At 44.9% G+C, this 19,469-nt stretch overlaps 1 protein-coding gene across 5 annotated transcripts in view; it reads right to left on the reverse strand.

The window, feature by feature from the left end:
* The window catches only part of LOC119650576 (nuclear receptor coactivator 3), a 291,430-nt gene that overhangs the window by 112,177 nt on the left and 159,784 nt on the right, over positions 1-19,469 (reverse strand). The window contains exon 1 of one of the 5 annotated variants that reach the window (XM_038053400.1): positions 6,945-7,814. The exons of the other annotated variants lie outside the window; for them this stretch is intronic. Coding sequence (XP_037909328.1) covers positions 6,945-6,961 — 17 coding nt within the window. The 5' untranslated portion in view covers positions 6,962-7,814. Of the gene's footprint in view, positions 1-6,944; positions 7,815-19,469 lie in introns of those variants that run through there. 5 annotated transcript variants of the gene reach the window in all.

Here is a 19,469-nt window from a genome sequence, read left to right on the forward strand (position 1 = left end):
CCCAGATTGCTTCATTACAAGTTTCGATTTGACAGCTATTTGTATTAATTATGATTGTTTCGTTTGATTTTACAAACTTGCTAAGATTACGTCGTGGAAGGGATGACGTCGAATTTATCGTCCTTCGATTGTCTATTCACGGTGCTGATAACTTGCTAACTATTATTGGCCTAAATATTTAGGTTGATCGGAAACGATCACTCGAAACAGTGATGGCATGTCATGCTAGATGTTTTAAAAATGCCGCGAACAAGACCTAAACGAGCCCATTTCGTTACAAAAAAAAGCGAAGGCCGAAGAAGGTGTGCTGGCATACAACAGAAATCGAAAGTTAGGCATCTAAAGTAAAAATATTACGTACGTTTGGTATCCGTAGAAATTCATGGCACAGAACAGTAGAGAAGTGTAGGATTCTCAGGCAAAATCTGCAACGAAGGGGTGTAGGCGCGATGGACAAACTATGCACCGTTTAGGAAATATTTACCACCGTCATATTACGTAAACAATATTTTCTGGACGCTTGTTCTATTTGTACGCACGTAAGGGGTACCATTGCCATGAGAGTTCGGAATGGTCCCTAACTTGGAATTCGGATCCAAGACCGACGGGACACAGGCTTGATGTTCTAGAGGATGCTGTCTCTTAGGCACAGAAAGGTGGATTCTGGTTGAGGTTGACTTCAGTACCAGGGCACTCGAATGGAAAGTGCCTCATAAAGACTCCAGAGAGACATGGACCCCGGAAGTGACTGCCGAGAATGTGGCTCGTAATTTTAAACACCGGGTTCACGTCAACGTTCGTCCCAGGCTACGAAGGAAGCATTCTCGACGTAGCTTCCGTCTGGTCTTCTCCTTCCGAACGTCTCGAAGGTAAAAGTCGAGATATTCGCCGGAACTTTTGGAGGATGGAAATCAGGTCGAGAATAAGGCATGCTAAGACTCAACATGGCAGAGTCGCAACTGGTCCGTGATGTGGATAATTTTGCATCACTTGTTACCAGACGCAATATTGAACGGTGGCAAAACAGACTAGTCATATTGATACAATGAGTTAGCAGATTTATGGCTGCTTTTCTACTGGAAAAAATCGAAATATCTTTACCAAAAAGAGAATATAGACCTCGTGTATCAAGTCGATTGGCAGCTGTGATGATGAAATCATGGCAGTTCTCCGCAAAACCAATCAAGAGGCAAACAGACTACGCAGTTCATCAGCAACTTAGAGAGCTGAGCCGAAAGCATGATGAGATTGATTACTACCTCACCCATGGTTGTCCCCACGTACTTGAGTAGGGCGATGAGGCCAGATTCGACAAGGGACTCATCTGAAGTGATCACCGAAACCGAGATGGCCCTCTGAGAGCATATTTTCAAGGGAATATGTTGTCCGTCCAGAAATTGTGATTGGCCTCCTTGGATCGTGGGATTATGCCCATACGGGAGGTAATCACGTTATATTCCCACGACCTTCATTACCCGCCCAGCTTCTAAATCAGTAAGGAAGCTTTCAGTCTTACCAACATAAGATTGCGAAGGTAAAACTTCTGGCTGTGGGGGGAGGTTGGTGGTGGACCACCTGATCACATTTTGGTTTTCTTGTGGGACGTGGGTTGCGATTAGTTGGCAATATTATACAGGCTCGGGGGCGCTGGCAGATGGTCGTGTTGCGCATTACATTCGGGATCTTCCTGTTGTGAAGAAGATTGCAGTTAGACCGGCGGAGAGACCGGATGACAGAGGGCTCATTGAATTAATAATTTCCTTCTTCCTCTCCCTTACCTTGAATTCCTTGACTTGAAGACTTCCTAAGGTAGGAGCGCTGGGGAGGGCGGATAGATCAAGGCAATGTGTCAAACGATTCGAGGCTAGTTTCCTAATAATGATCATCGCGGAAGTCCAAGGGATTTGGGGTCTATATTGGGATTGACATACGAGAGTGTCTTTTTAGCCAATAGAATTAAAAGTGGCTACAGGTGGAAATCGCTCCTTTAGATATAATCGCAAATATATGAGTACGCATTATATTCGATTTCCATTTGTAGCCACTTTCGGTCTTCATCAACAAAACAGCGGAAGGCAAACGTTGGTTCAACTCAATGAGTGCGCGATACCTCTAGTAACCGAGGAGAGGCTGCGGGAAATAGAGGGACCCAGGTTTGGATGACATCCTGGCGATGAAGACTAGGCCCGACCTTTTCGCTAACACCTTTTATAGGATGCTTCTCATCGTCGAAAGAAACAATGGTTTACCAGAGCAGTAGTATGGATTTCGCCGCGCCATATTTTACGTTGTATGGAATAAACATGGTGATGAACGTGACGCACTGAATTCTGGCGTTAACATTAGATGTCAAAAATGCATTTAAATCCACCAACTGAAACCGAATTAAAAGGACGTTGGTTGACATAGGTATTCCTGAAGGAAGGAAATGGATTCGATTTAGCGACTAATGGCTTTGACGGTTTGTAGCACTTTTAGAACCACATCAGATGCGGCAGTACTGGTAATGGCAAATATGATTCTAGTCGACATTCTGGCGAAATAAAAGTTGGGATATACCGTGCAGGACGTATGGAGGGACACACCGAATGTAGATCCGCGGCAAGGTCAGAGACGTATGATCCTTGGTAACGCAAATGTGAGGCCCGTTGGACGCACAGACTCATTCTCAATATAAGGCTTTAGCGAAGACACAAGGAGACCAAGTACCCAGTTCTTCACGGAACACCGTGGTTGCCACAGGCAGTAACTGAATCGCTTCTGGTAGGATAATTCATCGAATTGGATGGTATAGCGGAGGAGCTGGGGCAACTGGTGTTCCACTGATCAACATTCATACTGGAGGAAGGAATCTGAAGCAAGTTCTGCGAACAAGCCTGAGTCCGAACAATATAGTCGCGGAGATGCTGAAGTCGAAGACTGGCTTAGCTCCGATAATGCGGCTTGGCTGGAGTGGACGTGACTTTCAAAGATTTTCACAGCTCCGTGTACGAAAAAAAACCACGAAATGATAACCTATAACCTAGTATACAGACGAAGAAAGCTAAAAGTCATTGGCCTACGGAAAATTTACTTCTGCAGGAGAAGATATACAACATGGGCAGGCACTTGCATTTCAATCACCAAAGGACTGCAGGATGCAAAACTTTGAAACTCCAAGTAATAGCCAAGACAACAGCTAAACTGATGTAAATATCTTAAAGTACGCTAAGTTCGGGGTGTACAACAAAGCCTGAACACTCAGACTCCCGAGTCACAGTGGAATAGAAGACAATGAACCAACAATCAAGCAAACGAAGAGAGGACCAGAAGCACCATACTATGGAGCTGAAACCTGTGGAACTGCGAGCCTTGACTAAAAAATAAATCCGGAGCCAAATTCGATCAATAGGAAAATGCTCTGGTATCGTGCAGCAATATGCAGTCATCAGATACTCATATTTCCCTTTGTACTCGTCAACTATGATTCAGCAAAAGCATCCTGAAACCGCCTTCCCAACAGGCAAAAAACGTCAGTGGCCTGAATTGGAATGTTGCACTATTGTCCAGCCATCAAGTATTTGGCATATTTACGTGCTTTGAAAACCAAATAGTTGTTGCCAAAAAGTAATTTGACTGTCTGTCAAAATTTTCTTCGAAATTCATGAAACAAAACTTTCATTCACCAAGAAAGTAATCCAGGAACTCGATGCTTCCTTCTACTTTTACTTCATCCAGCAAATGAGATCGGAATTTTGTTCTAATTTATGAAAACTGTTCGGGGAAATGCTATTTTTATGTGGATGTCATTTTAATAATTTAGACATGGCCAAAACAAAGTGCCGTTTATTTACCACTCCCAAAGACGAGGTATCGTATTGATGTTGATGAAAAACGCAAGAATTTTCGGACCAACCCAAACACAAAAAGTCCCATTGGAGCTAGGAGGAAGAAATAAGAGACCCCCAAAAGAAGGATATCGTAGTTGTTTGACACAATCGTCTGACCAAATGCTGGACCACACATTGACAAAGCCATTGACACGTCAGGAAAATGGTTCTCTCCAAGGTTCTTGTTGAAAATAATAGAGAGGGAAATGGAGAGTTTTAGGCAAAAAGAGGTTTGGAAAACTGTCGCATCCAAGGCCGACTTTCGTGTCAAGCTTTTCAACGAGATATTCGACGACAAGGAGAGAAATAAGGAGGGGAATGGTAGGAGGTACGAATCAGGCCGCATCAACTAGCTTGAGAAAAGAGGAGAGGAAACATAGATTGAGAAAAAATAGCGGCAGACTAAGTCATAAAATAGCTGGTGGGAGTTACCAGAGAAGCCAGAAAATTCAATGGAAGAAAGAGATAGCTGGGCGTGACTGCGGGAGTTGCCAAGGTGGGACCAGAATGGATTGAGGTTTCCGGGCAGATATTCTTTTCTGGGCTCAAGTATTGAGGATTCTCCCGAGGGACGCAGAATTGGAGATACCGTTGGGTTGGGCGATCTTTTATAGAAAAGTGCATAGTAGAGGAAAGCGGGAGATTAATCGGCCGGAGCGACATAGGTATGGCGCCAGTGTAGTTAGCTGCAGTCGCCGACAGGCCATATATAGAGTCTGGTAGATGGGTCGCAAAAGCCGAGGTTACGTTGGTGTCCAATGAAACAGAATCTTGAGGAAGTAGATTAGAGGTAACTTGGAAATTACATGTTAAGTCGACGCTAAAGTACCCCTGTGTTAATATAGTAGTTGGATCGCATCAGATAACATGGTACCACAGCAAGCGTTACAACAATAGGTAACGGTAGGAGAAAATCATGTATTTGGAATCTTCGAATCCATAACGCTTAAATATGTGGTACAGCTAAGGCCTATGGCTTCGGACCAGTAAATTATCCAACATATCTACATCGCATTGAATTCCCCGTAAGCAAACTCTTGCGGGGAGAGTAAGTCGCTCCCTGTTCGTTGATATACGCGCTTACTTCGGTCCTAATAAAAAAAAATCGAGATACCAAATTGTTGCCCATCAATTGTCCTTCTCGTTTAGCCAAGCAGGTCTAGAGACTTCCCGCTACCACCTTGTCTTTGGACAAATCATGGTCATCCTTGGGAACACCTACGCTTTCTTATGACGGCTGAACGCCTGCCATGATGCTAGCCGGTTAGTCTCAGAGCAGAAGTCAAAAGACCCGAAAGGTTGCGCCTCATTGTATATTGAGGCAGGAGAAGCATCGAATAAGGATTGATACGTCATGGATCTTCCCTTTTGATCGTCAAACTCGGGTCTGTAATCGTAAGGCTCTGGCACGCGCAATCTTGCCACTATCTTTTTTCCGAATCCCGAGAACCTCAACACAGCCATTCGTTAGGTAAACTTGCACTCTAACTGCAATGGTAGGTAGGTAAGTGTTAGCGGCCCATCCGAGAACCCCAATTGGCGTTTTGATGCTACAAACTCCTAAGACCGTGACTGTTGTTACGTTATGTTATGCAGGGAGGCAGAGTCCAGCTGGCTCGGATCTTCAGAACCAGCCCGTAACATTCACGAAAGAAAGCAGCTCTCCCACCCTGCAACTAGAAATCTTTCTGAGGTCCCCTTTGGGGATGATTTACCCAGTGTCCGTAGCCTGACTCTAGCCAGAGCCGGGCAATCGCAGAAAAAGTGCATGAGGGTTTCCCTTCCACTCCGCAGTTTCGGCAATGCGAATTGTAGGGTATGCCGAGCTTACCGGCATGGTCCCCTATGGGCCAATGCCCCGTGCAGACAGCCGTAACTTGAAAGCATTTGCACGCGTCTGGCACAGGATCTCTCGTGATCGGGCTATGTTATAAGCGGGTCAAATTCTCATTGACTTGGCACAACTTGTAAGCCTTCGCCACCGACTGTCAAGACCAGAGCCTTGCCCGGCCAATCCTTCAGCCCGCTCATTCCCCTCTATATTCCTATGCCTGGGAAGCCAGAGGAGAGTGACCTTGAGCGTGCCGTCCAGACAGTTCAGCGCGTCTCTGCACTGCCCCACCAGCCTGGAAGATGTCGCTGAATACAAAGCCTTGATGGCCGCTTGGCTGTCGATCAGAATGGCTATGTTATGCTTGGGGTTCGAATCTCGCTCCAACCATCGACAGACTTCCAATATCGCCAGTACTTCCGCCTGGAATACACTGGCGAAACCTGGGAGGCCATACGACTTGGATTCACCGTGTGTATTCAAGAAAACCCCCGCGCCGACTCCACAGGCCATCTTTGATCCGTCCGTAACTGCAATACTGGGAGATCTATTTTCTCCAACTAGCAGCCGATGCTATAGGAAAGGGGCGCTTTCATTATAACACTTGATGTACGATTATTGAAGCTACAGCATCCGCTTCAACGCTATAAGAGAGGAATCAACCCTTAAAATCGTGTTAGAGCTGTCGTGGCTATCCTGATACGTAAGGCTTATAAATTTGCAATAAATACTCAAAATCAATGGCGAAATGGAAACAGTAAACAAAAAGAAACTATTCGAATGTCCCACATATCAAGTGGGAGTAGACAAAAAACACACCCAAGAAAAATGAGATATTGACCTGCCACTGACCAGAAGACTCCAATCCCTGAACCAGACGCCGGAAAAACAAGTTATTTGTCGCATCTTCCTACTTCAATCCATTGTTCTGGGATTATCACTAAACTCTCGGATTTACTTTAAATATTATCATTAATCGTAGTTAACTTTCGAGTGTAGCAGAGGCGTTCGACGCTCGAACATCCATGCCATGGTCAGGGTCAGACGAGGCCAAGGACCTTTTAAATGTGCAAAATGAGACCATCTAACTGGAAATTCGCCCGGTTTGGGTTTTGACTAATTTTAGGATTACGTTAGGATTACCGTTACAGAATTCAGAATAGCAGAGATTACTTAATATTTAGGGCTGCAAAGTGCCGATCGCTTGCATTGAACTTATCTAGGAGTCAATTTTGACGTCTCACCTGTGGTATATTGTCATCTTCAAGGAGTTTGTATCACACTTTCTTCCAAATACTCGAAACCTCGCACAACGGTTTTTATTCAATTCGAATTTGAATATTTTTCAAAGTTAATTGTTCGTCACTAAGAACGGCTCAATTTGCAATTCACAGAAGCCAGTTATTAAGTTATAACGATCTGAATGACGCATTCATTGTAATTATCAACCTTATACATCATTTCCACTCTAACAATCCTTCCCTTGCCACTCAGGTACACGAAACTTAACACTTTGGCACGCAAAGGACCTCCCTCAACTCACAATCACACACGCTATTACTGCGGCATTAACGCCATCACAAATTTTCGCGTCGCATCCTTTTGCCAGGAGACAAGTCGAAAGAATAGAATTTCCACAGTGAAAATTCGCGTGGCGTCGCTGGTGAAAGTATGTACAAGACGAGCCGAAATGGAAACTCTCTCCTCCCCCCGACAACTTTCTCCGGTCAGTCCTGATGGATGCCATTGAAGCCGGAGATGCCGAAAAGTCCCGTTTCCAAAATGCCACCCCCGCATTCGTCCCCGGCCTGCGCCCAAAAGTTTGTGCAAGTTTCATGCGAAGCTTCTCGACGTTGGATGTCAATGAACAGAGTGTCAATGTCAATGTCCTCGTGTGGCGTTCAAAGCCGCTTCACTGCCGAAAAATTGAAGGAAGTTAACAACTAGCGGAGGGAAGCGATGCAGGGATAGCGCCTCCCTGGCGCAGGAATTGTGAGGCAGCGCACGTTGTTCCTGGAAGCGGCGAGACTCCAGCAAGCGAGTGTCCGTCGTCCGGTCCGGCCCCCATCCGTACTGGGTGGACGAGCGAAAAGCTCCCCAGAAGCCCCAAAATTCTGGCGAAAGAGACGCCATTCCGCCAACAACAAAGCACTCCGGGCCCGATTACGCACTCGTGACTGTGGCAACCTGAAAGCGGATTGTGTTGATTCCGTTCGGTTTCTCACCTACAATGCTCCCCCCGTCCTCAGCCTCGCCCCCCGGCTAGTGCGCGCCATCGCTCCGCCACAACAGTTCGGCCGCCCGCCGCCAGAAGGAGCATCTGCCCCTGCTGTTGACACAGGTTTATTGCACTTGCAATTAGTCATTGCCTTCCGAATGCCACACGGCACGGAACATGTGGAGAATGGAGTGCGCTCGATGCATCGGCCCCGGCCCCACAAATCGAACCACGGTCGCCTCACCCTCGCTCCGAAGGTGATGCAAACAGGTAGAGCCGTCAATGGCACTGCATGTAAAGTACGTTTACACTTGCACCGGTTCAGCGTTCCTCCCCCACCCCGCCCAGCTCCCCCGCACAACAATGCAACCAACACTCGGGCTCTGTGGCCTCAGCAATTTCGGCACGACGCTGCTGCACATCGTCAGTTCGTGGCAGTTGTTGTTGGTGCATCGAAATTTTGCGATAAGGGAAAGTGCATTAAAATTTCGTTGATTCGATTGGGAAGAGCCGAGCCCGCTCTCCTGCACCGCATCCAAGCGAGTGCGTGTGCATCATCTGCAGCCCCCATTGAACAAGTACAGTTCCATTTGGAGATTTCGATTAAAAATAAATCAGGGAAGAGAGAAGAACTCGCCGGTTCCACGCGAGGAATGAGCTTAACACGGCTCCAAGACGCAGCCATTTCCTATGGCGGAATCGACCTGCACAACACTCGACGCTGCTGCCTTACTGGCGTCTTGTCGCGTGCTATAATCTTCAATCTTTCGCCAAGACCGGGGGAGAGATTCGCGACCGTGAGTCATTTTGTTGTGATCGATCGTGCGATATTTGCTAATAACTGTATCTGTACATATGGAGGTAGCTTCGGTAGTGGCAGTTGCGATTGTTGGGTAATTTTTGGACACGGAAATGAACAGCTCAGAATCGAGATACAGCTCGGGAGAAAGAATTTCATTTGAAAAGTGAAATACACGAGAAGGGAGGCCGGAATAAATGCATGAATCCTTCCGTTCTAGAAGATCCTTTTCCCAGCCCGATCGGGGAGGAGAAAGGGGATAATTCCTTCCAGAGCTTTCTCTTTTGGGGCCAGAATAGAGGGACCTAAAAAATTGATTTTTTTGGGGAAACCTCGCAAAATCTTCTCCCGGACCTGGTTCCATCCCTACGATCCCGGCCTTACCACATTAAGAATGACATCACTGAACGGACATTTCAACTAAGACAATTTTAGACAGACCACAATTAACTCAGATTTCTTGGTAGAAACTGAACAACCCGCATATCTAACACCCTTCCCTGCTATTTTTTCCCATTTTAATTCATTCACTGTGCTGATAACAACATTGCGAATACTTTACGGAGAAAGGACATTCATAAGGTCTCATAACTACAGAGAAACTAAGAGTCATAACTACGCAGAGACCAACGTTCCAAAAACTGACACCATCGTACCCCTCGCTGAAATGCGCTTCAACTCTCCCCAGGACTTCCCGACACCCCCCAGACTCCTCCTCTACCGTTCTGCATTACTCCTCTTGGGGGGACCTACTTTTCGACCACCTTGGGATTGGCCAGTAATGGAATTGTCATCATTAATATGTAACCTACCCACTGCCACTTCAACCTACCGATTACATCATCAACGAGTATCTGGGCTGTACGACAACCAGGTGCTCAGAGGTGGCGGTGAGGAAGACGGGGCGGCAACCTTCTCAGCTGAACCAAAACCAAATGGTCGAGGAGAACCTCCATAGTGGTGGCACCGGGAGACGCTGTATTCACTTTGGCTTGCCGGTCGTGATGCAGCAGGCGAATGCTCCATAGGCCTAATCTGCACGGGGACTCATCTGAAGTGGCAATTGGTCACGAGACCTTACCAAGGGTATACGGGTACCATGGGAACCGGGATAGCCCCTGGACTCACATACTTCGGGGGAATTCCTGTTGTATGTGAGTACAGCTCGGTTGTTTGCGGTTGGCTCCCCTAGTGGGAGCTTCATGGGGTTGTGGTTATGCTCAAGCGAGAAGAGACCTTCGGGCCTCGGCGTGGTGTTGCGTTTCAACACGGGTGCCGTACTACTTAGTTCGGTAAAGATTTAGGTATGTCTTGCATCCACCAGTATAAATGCTAAGCCATGCACTTGGTATAGACTGGTACCGTCGTTGCTTGTCACAGCGGGGCTCTGATTGTGGTCACAAAATCAATCCGTGTCTTAAGAAGACCGTGGGATTAAGTTTCCGCGACAGGTACCCACGTAAAACCCTCAATGACTCACTGTACGACGACCAATTTCTTTGTTGTAAATAGTATCAAGCCAGAGTACTTCGATGATACGTCGCAGACAGGTGTCAATGAAGATTTGGAACTTTTCAATGACAGTCGGGATACTTCAGGGATGAGGGTGGGTGCCTTTTGTTGGTGTTTATCTTCATTCTAACTTTACTTGCCTCTCCCATCCAGAGCCATGTGACGAAGCTCTTTAATTTAATGAGGGAACAAACACATATCATCAGTGTAGCTGTGATGTGTGAGGAAACATGTTACAGCCCATTAAACTCCTCCACGTCCTCCGCACAAGGCATGATGAAGAACGTCATCGGTAACAATAAGAAATAATATCGATGATAAGATGCGCACTCCGGTGAACCTCAAAATCTCTGAGAATTTACCTCAGTGTAGCACGTGACATAGAGAGCGAAGTAGATCACGCCAGATACACTCCCTTTTCACGCAGTCGAAAAATTTCTCTGAATCGATGAAGAGCAGGTGAAGTGAACCATGTTGATGTGAACAATGCAGGACACCAACCTGCTCTCTGTCGATCAAGCTTTCGAAGTGTTCTTTGATGGTTCCAGAATTATTTATGCTATTATCTTTACGACAGCAAAAAGGACACAGATACTCCTCCAATTATCATTCTCAAAACAGGTGCCCTACTTTGGAATCTTAACTATCGATCATTATCTACTTTGCTTCTCTGAGAAAGACCTCGGATTCTCGAGATTTCCCTACGAATGGAACTCTGCGCAGAGACCGTCAAGCCCAGCGGATTTACTCCGTTTGAGACCACTGATGGCCGAAATAATTCTTCTGTTTAGACTTTCTTCTTTCTTTTTATCCACAAGAGAAGGAACCTTATAGGATGTGATACGGGTAAGAACCGTGGTGAAATGTTCTTTCCACTTCATCAGTTGTTCGTCATCGTGGATTCTATGTCGACCGTTGATGTCCTTCGCAGGATCTTCGAAAAATTGTTGGCCACATAAAAGCTCTTTCGTGATGCGGTATACACTTCTGAAATCATTGCGATCTGTGGATATCTACCGTATTCCTGGCAAGCCCAATAATAAATTCCCTTTTGTCACGGTGCATACTACGTTGATCTACCCAGGATTTCGTTCGGTAACAAAGCGTCACGCCCGCCATCACTCCTAAAAAGCGTGCAATTTCTACCGTTCATCAATCCGCTTTCATAATTCTACAGTCTGCCACTTCGGAACAAAGCGTACGGCCAGTGCAGCAGTCAGGAAAAGAACATTTTTAATGGCGGCGTAGTGCTTATTGATATTTTCAGGCAGGTTACTTAGTGTATTTGGGTATCTGATCAGCAAGATAGGTCTCCTCCTGTCGAGCGACGTCTGGAATATACAAGCGGTTGATGTCGAACTTGAGGGCTCCCCAACCCCGCGAGAAGTGACGGAGGCGCATTATCGTTACAGTTGCCAAGACCGTGTTTCCCCCATCACATATCCGAGTAAGGTGTTGTCAGAACCCACCTTGGCATTCATATCACCCATCACGATCAGAAAGTTACCTTTAGGAAACCTCTCCTGAACGGTGTGTAATTGTGCGTAGAAAGCATCATTTTCCCCTATATCGGAAATCTCCGTTGGTGCATAGCACTCCAAAGTCATGATACCTCTTAACCTGGACCGGAACCTTGCCGTGAAAATCCTGTCAAAAACCGGGTTGCAGATCAAGAGCGCACTTGCGGTAATCGTCAGAAAGAAACCGACACCCGAATCGCGTCTACTACCACTTGGCTTTCCAAAGTAAAAAAGCACATTGCCTCAAGAGAAAGGAGTACTCTCCAGAGTCCCAGCTTTTATTGTTGGAATTCTCGCTGGAGTTGGAGAAACCGGGCATTGTGAGGTCCCTCGGTATCGTTGTCGTGGAGCGTGCGTGGATTTCAGAAGCCAATCATAATCCATTTTCGTCTCCGACATGATCTCAACCCTCACCCGAGGCGTTGTTGAAGTTTCGATATTTGCATGGCTTAAAGCCATGATATCTCAAAAACGTAAGGATGACCAAAGCTGGAGGAGGAGAGCAGCAGACAGAAAGAGTTGCCCACCAAATATGTAAGCCTTAATTCAAGAGTGAAAAAACTTTGAGTACCTCAGGAGCGAAAGTAGGGACCAAGAGACACGGCGTTCATCGTGCCAGAAGATGCATACAAAATAAATACACCTGCGGAGTTACGATTAATCCAAAATCTTATCATGGAGGAAATGTATAAAGGTCCATCCTTTAGCCAAGTTTATTTTCAATACAATACCTTTTTTAATCAGTGTTAATATTGGGGGATTTTGCCATTTTAGTCCCCTGGTTGACATCTATTAGGACGATTGACGATATACAATGTGCATATAGTTTGGCAGTGCGCCCACGGGCACAACGATGGAAACAAAGGCACTTCTACACTTCATGATCGGCCAAAAATAAGGACCTATACACATTTGTGAAGAGAATTTAAGGGCGTGGAGGGCATAAACAAACAACCGCCAACCGATTGATGGAATGAAACTGGCCTATCCACGAAAAAGGCAACCCATGCCATGCAGTTCGATTTTGACCATGGACACGTCCGGCCCCGCATAACTGCATTACCTAAAAAAAAATTGGTCGAAATTCATTGGAAAACATTGTAACGTCCGCTTTACAGTCCCAATATGTCACCTGGTGATTACCACATATTTCCGACCACTGGGAAAAAAATGCAACGTCACCATTTTGACGACGACGAAGGTGTAGAAGCGTTTAGGTGCACAATTGCGAGAAACTAATCCTGCTAAAACAAGGTCTACTATTGAGTCTTCCTAGGATTGTATGTAATAGGGTTAGTTACCTAGCAAGCTTTAAAGAAACGTATTCTCAGAAACCGGCGATGAAGACACATAGGCGCAATTAATGCACGATCTCCCACTTACGGACCAAATTTCTTCTGAGTATGTTTTATAAAGTAGGCTGGCTAAAGTTGAAAAATAATAAGTAGAGCTTCGACTTTCAAAATTGGCGCTCTTATGATCGGCGTATCAACGAACGTCTCACATAAAAAATTTACCGCAATCTTGTTCGCCCTTTTGCCCTTTTCATTGTTAGCAATGAACGACGCCTCGCCGTAATGGTGCGAAAATGTTGCATTGGATCACTGGTGTACCCCGCTTCTGAACGAGGCAAAGGTTAAGGAAGAAGGAGATGTTCTCCAACATTGAATTTACTCAAAAAATATGTCTCGAAATTTATTTCAAAATTCTAATCAACAAATTAAAGACAATGCAATTAAAATCGACACCATAGACAACTCAATGATTTCATCAATGCGTGTAGAAACTCCTTAAATTATTACTTATCACTCGTTGGCGTAAAAAAGGATGTTTTTCCAGCTTACCTGAAATGAAAGAGAAAATAAATGGTTACTTGCAAGTTTTAGCTAAGATATTCAAAGTAGTTAAATTTATAGAAACAAATACATTGTTTAATGCATGGCCTGGTGTTACCAAAATTAATAGGTGGCTGGGCCTGAAATTGTACTACCCCCCCCAAGTCAAATTAGGGATAACATCCCAAATGCAGGAATACTGGAGGACCCTGAGTTGGATTTGATTTTACATTTACAAGGTACAAATGTGTCTTTTAAGCCGTCCGACCTAAGCACAATATTAGGCCATCTAAGTTTGAGGACGTCGTCAATTCTACTGGAAAAATTGTCATTTATCCATGTTTAACAACCTTCTTCTTCTTTCTACTGCGACTTGCAAGTCGCGCCCATCCTTTATATAAGGCTCACATGCTCCTGAATTTCAATATGGATGGGTGATGGATTTTCACTCGTCATATAACCACACAATGCCCTGCTAAATAAGGCTTGCCATCGGGAAGATTCTCACTGAATCTAGAATTTCTCTGAGGACTCTCCCCTTTGCTTCTTCGTCCAGGTCTTGCTGCGATAGCACAAGATTAGATCAATCATTGCATTGTGGAGGTTATTTTAGTTCTCTTATGAACCTTTTTACTTTTTAATATTTTGAGAAAGAGGTAATATGTTTTGTTAGCCGGAGGACCCACACATTTCTATTTAGACTTCATACTCTCACTATTTTTAACAGAAAAATTTCCACACCTAAACGAACCACTATTGCCAAGCATTCCGAGTTTGTCCCTTAGCAAAACCTATGACATATTTGACGTGCCAAGAGAGACATCCCTCCCGAAAAGTAACTTTTCCTTGTCCTTCGCAATTATCCAGAAGTACATGCTCTGATTCATCAACTGTTTACTCTTCCCTAGAAAATTTAACGCTGATATTTCAGTGCAACCACCTTCATATCTCCTGTATATACCTTTTGAAGCGGAAAATCTCGGTCTGATATGGTAATGAAGCTTTGGCTGGAGACACCATGCAAACCTTGCAACCCTCTTTCTACGCTTGTGGGAATGTATTTTTATACTCTGGAAAGCCAAGTGATAGGAGACGCGAGTTCAGGATCGGGTTGTTTCTGTTAGCTACCGCAAGACGCGCTCTCTTGATCTGGAAGCCGCTTTCTGCCATAATTCTGACTGCAAGATTCCGGTCCACGTTAACGAGGATTGCGATTGTCCGGTGCTTGGTACCAACGAAAACTTCCAATATAATGGAGAAATTATAAATACAAGCAATTACACGCAGTTCAGGGGGCTTCCTAAGGCTGACGTTGTGATCATAACGGGTGATCTGAATACCAAGGTGGACTCTGACAACACCTTGGTCGGACATGTGATGGGAAGACACGGTCTTGGAGACTACAAACGAAGTTTGTGAATTTCTACAGCTTCCACCGGCTCGTCATTGGCCACTTTGTTCGAGCATAGAGTGTGCGATAAGGTCAGTTGGGTTTCAACTGACCAACACCGTACGAGCAATTTGCGATCAGCAGAAAATTTAGAAGTTATATCCTGGACGTGGGTAATAAAAGAGGCGCTGAGATTGGCCTCGAAAGGAATCACCATATGATAGTCGCTTACCTTCGCCTGTGTTGGCTGTGGTCCTCCTACTATCAACATTGACCGCTGCCATGATCCAGTTGCCGCTATCTTGCCGATCGGACGGCAGATACACTGAGTAACCTGCATGAGAATATCGATCGACCATTGAACCGCCATCAAAAATGTTCTTTTCTCGGGTGCTACGCAGATCGTTGGTCACGTTCCGAAGGGGTGTCATAAGAATTGGCTGATCGCGGAACCATGCATGCTAGTTTCTGCTCCCGATCCTCCTACATTGACCTCCCTGCACTCCAGCTTTTTCGAGAAAGATTTCGACAGCGTGAACAGGAAGTGTATATGGCATATTCTACGCAGGAGGGGCTATTATCAAAGCGACAATTGATGGCGCAAAATGTCACGTGCTGCTCAGAGAAATATGATTTCGGAGTCATGGTGCCCGTCAGGTTTGCGTCTTGTCAACGATATTATTTCTTCTTGTTATCGATGACCCTCTTCTTGCTGCCTTGCCCGGAGGAAGAGAAGAAGAATCTTTCCTCACACACTTCGACTACACTGATTACATTTCTTTACTATTTTTGGCCAAATCGCTATGAATTTGAGAACCAAGTAGAATTGGACTGAAGGCAAATACCACGAAAACCAATATTGTCAGTCTAGAGAGTCATCGCACTCTCCCTATCTGCATTGATGTTGCTGCCCATCAATCCTTTTTGTATATAGGAAATTTGGTTTCTGCTGACGTAGCAGCCCTTCGCTGCCATGTCTGAAATCTCGAAGCGCAGTTGTCTCAACACCAAAATCAAGTTGAGACTGTTCTGTGCTAGTGTTCTTTATGTGTTGCAATATGGAAGTAGTACATGGAGAGTAGCCTGGCGTCAATCTTTTTTCCCGACAAGGGTGTGTCACGCAGCTCGAAACTTGCCATCTTTGTTTCTGGCCATTTTTCTGAATTCGAACTCAACGGTGTCTCACCTCTTTGGAATCTCCCCTTTAGCTGCCAGGAGCGAAGAGCATGGAGTATTGTTGCTCCTTCTAAAAATTTCCGCTATTGCCAGTTGTCGTCATAATTGTTGTTGTTGTTGTCATTGCATTTAGTCCTAGTTGCAAGCTGCTATCTCCGCTAGAAAGTGTAGTCGCCTTAAATGATCTCCGTGATTGCCTATGCGAGCAGCGAGGTCACACCTGGGTTGGTACAGATTTCTAAGGATTGTGATCAGAGCCGGGATCAGGGGCTAGGATCCATATCAACTGAACCTGCATTACCAATACAATAGTGTAATAGTGTTGAAGGTACTTCAGCCCCACCACTGGGACAAAGACGACATTAATCTAAAAACCGTTCCTATAAGATGTCACTCTAGGGTAGTAAGGGCTCATATGCAGCCTATTTCGAATCGTTTATCAAATCATAAATTCATGCCATGCCGACCCGCCGTCGTTATGGCCGCTCACGTTGGTTCACCACCAGTTAGACTTGTGATTATCGCGAGCTACTAACTTTGAGGAGTGAGTCGGTTTGGTTGGGAAATAGCAAGGATCGTTGTCACCAAACAGCTTTGCCCTGTCTACCCGAGCCCATTTGGCCCATCTGGCCGTGTTGATCCTATCCTAGTCCTATCCCCAGTTACACGCTGTAAATTGGGCGTCGTACCAAGCCTCAGGGAACACATCATGGTCCCTGCAGGAAAAGGAACCTTTGTTTTCGTAACTGGTATTCGTATTATGGTCTATCTGTCTACATGATGCCACATGGACCCTTCCAATCAAACCCCTGGCAGATTGTAGATGAGTACCCATAGTCGACTGTAGCCGGATCCTACATATTGCCCAAACAATTCTGATTTTCCTGTTGTTAAGACGTTTCATTGAATATTGTTCAAAAGCTTCTACTACAGCGAGATTTTGTGCTACTGAGTTGATACTTCTCTGGATACTGGTGGATATCTTTCCTTGATGGCGTCTTCCACTTCCGCCCTAGTGTAGATTTTCAAAGAGAACATGGGCTCTAGGCCAGAAAGCTATTTATCGCAGTAGCCTGTTGACCACCGAATAGAGCGTACCCTGACCAGTTGTTCTCCAACCTAATACAACGAGGACCTCATAGCACTTCATTTTCCATATGGAAGACACTTCTGCTCTACTGTTGTCGTCTGGTTGGATCCGTGTATCTGTTCTTTCTTTTCTTCTTGGCCTTCTTTATTGTGGCTTGGAAACTATTCCATTCCGTTTTCCTCTATTCCTTTTTTCCCCAGTCCACTGACACTCGAAAGCTTCAAGTCTTCGTCAACACCTGTTTGCGACGTATCATCGGAGTACGCTAGCTTAATATTTTCAAACTATTTCAAACGAAGAAATTGGTCAGTGCACAAGTCTGCCATCCATACGTGATGTGTTCTCAAGGCGGATGTGACAGTGGATAGGTCGCATATTAAAAAGGGACGAACATCCTATTTCTGACTATGCCATGCAGTAGAACCCACTTTCTCAAGATTGCCGATGAGTGTGCCACCCCAAGAGCACTTATCGCACAACAGTAGAGAAGGAATTCAGGCGCCTCAGGAAATCCTGAGGGAGTTGAAGCGCATTTCAGCGGATCGCAAGCGATGTAGATGTGGTTGACGCGCTACACCCCATCAAGTGGTAAATAACAACTATATATTTATCGACCACGACAGCCGTGCTTGCGAGATATGCGGTAATGTGATTGCACCCTAAAGTGTAATATTACATTTCCATCACCAAGCGTGATCCAAACATCACAACATCACTTGATATCACTCAGTAGAGAAATGTTGGCAGTATCACTCTTGTGATAAGTAATGTTTTGTAATGTCCGTGAATTTTTCCTTTTCTCGCTAGTACAAGTGGCGGTAGCGATTGGTGAATTCTGCAGCCGACAATCGCGTGCGAAAATGCGAATTTTGTAATTCCCTGTCCTTTTCGTTGAATTTGGTCTGGAAAATGATTACGGCGATAGATAATATCGGCTTCTGAGTGTAATATGTGATGTTGGCAATATGACATCACCTGTACGGTTAGGGTAATGAAAGGTGATGTTCGTGATATTATAACTATTGTTCAGCTTAGACTCGTGACTTTGTGCATAACGTAGGAGGAACGGATGTACCTAACAAACCGACCCACTGTTCGCCTTCTGGATAAAGAAAAGGCTAGCAAAGGTGTGTCGGCGGAACACTCCAGTGGTGCTGCCCTTAATGACAAACCTTAGTAGCTTAGAATAAGACGATTTTTAGGTGAGGTGTCCTCGAAAAGATGAATGCATAGTTGGAATTTTGAACAGTTTTTTTGACCCATGGGTGTCAAAAAACCAGATGGATTTTCCTGGTTTGGGTTATCCTAAGCACAAAAACCAATCCAATAACAAATTGGCGGTCCTTCCACGCTGACAGATGAGAAACAATATTATCCTTTTAGATGTAAAACACAGGCCCTTGTTTGCTTTATATTTTCCCAGGTCCCAGGTGTCGTGGATGATTCTATAGTACACAGTGATAGCCATTGAATGGGTGATGAACGTTTGCCGTAAGGTTTTCATTCATCACTCCTCCGGAAAACTGAATTGAAGTCCTACTTTTCATCACTAAGGCCCTGTATGGATTTTTTTCCCGTCAGCTAAACGAACTAAAGCAATTGAAAACTATTTCAGCCCCTCCCTTCGCTCCTCGAAATTGTATAAACAATTTGACCGTGCGAATTGAAATCTGACTGTCCAGTGAGAATCTGATGAAAACAAAGAACATGCAATCACCGAGTAAAAATATTGTAATTGAATCAAGAAAACTTTCATACACACAAAAATTGTTTATCATTCAATTTTCTGCAAACGAATCAAAAGCGCTTGGATGACGAACGATAACAATGGCCCCAACAAAAAGACTCTTTTATAATAGAAGAAAACACACGAGCTCGCTTTGCTTATTATAATAATTTTAATTAAGTTTAGATAGCGCAACCTAGCCGTGTTGTGCTGTGTAGACAGTGTTACAGAAGATACACCGGGGGCCAGGCCAGGCCCGTGTCGTGAGATATAGAGGCCAGAGAGCCTCACGTAAGCGCGACCCAACCGAAAGAGGTTTCACTTTTATTTACAGATTTTGCAGAAATTCACGCTCAAGTTTCCACGGTTGCTATTCATTCTCTTGAATTTCTATCCACAGTATGGACACGAACGAAGAAACGAAGAATTCTAGCAACACCGACAAAATTTTTGCGACGCAAAAATAAAAAGCTTTCATTTATTTGGATTTTAGATGGCTTGAG

This window comes from Hermetia illucens, chromosome 3 (assembly GCF_905115235.1).
Source record: "Hermetia illucens chromosome 3, iHerIll2.2.curated.20191125, whole genome shotgun sequence".
NCBI classification, from domain to species: domain Eukaryota; kingdom Metazoa; phylum Arthropoda; class Insecta; order Diptera; family Stratiomyidae; genus Hermetia; species Hermetia illucens.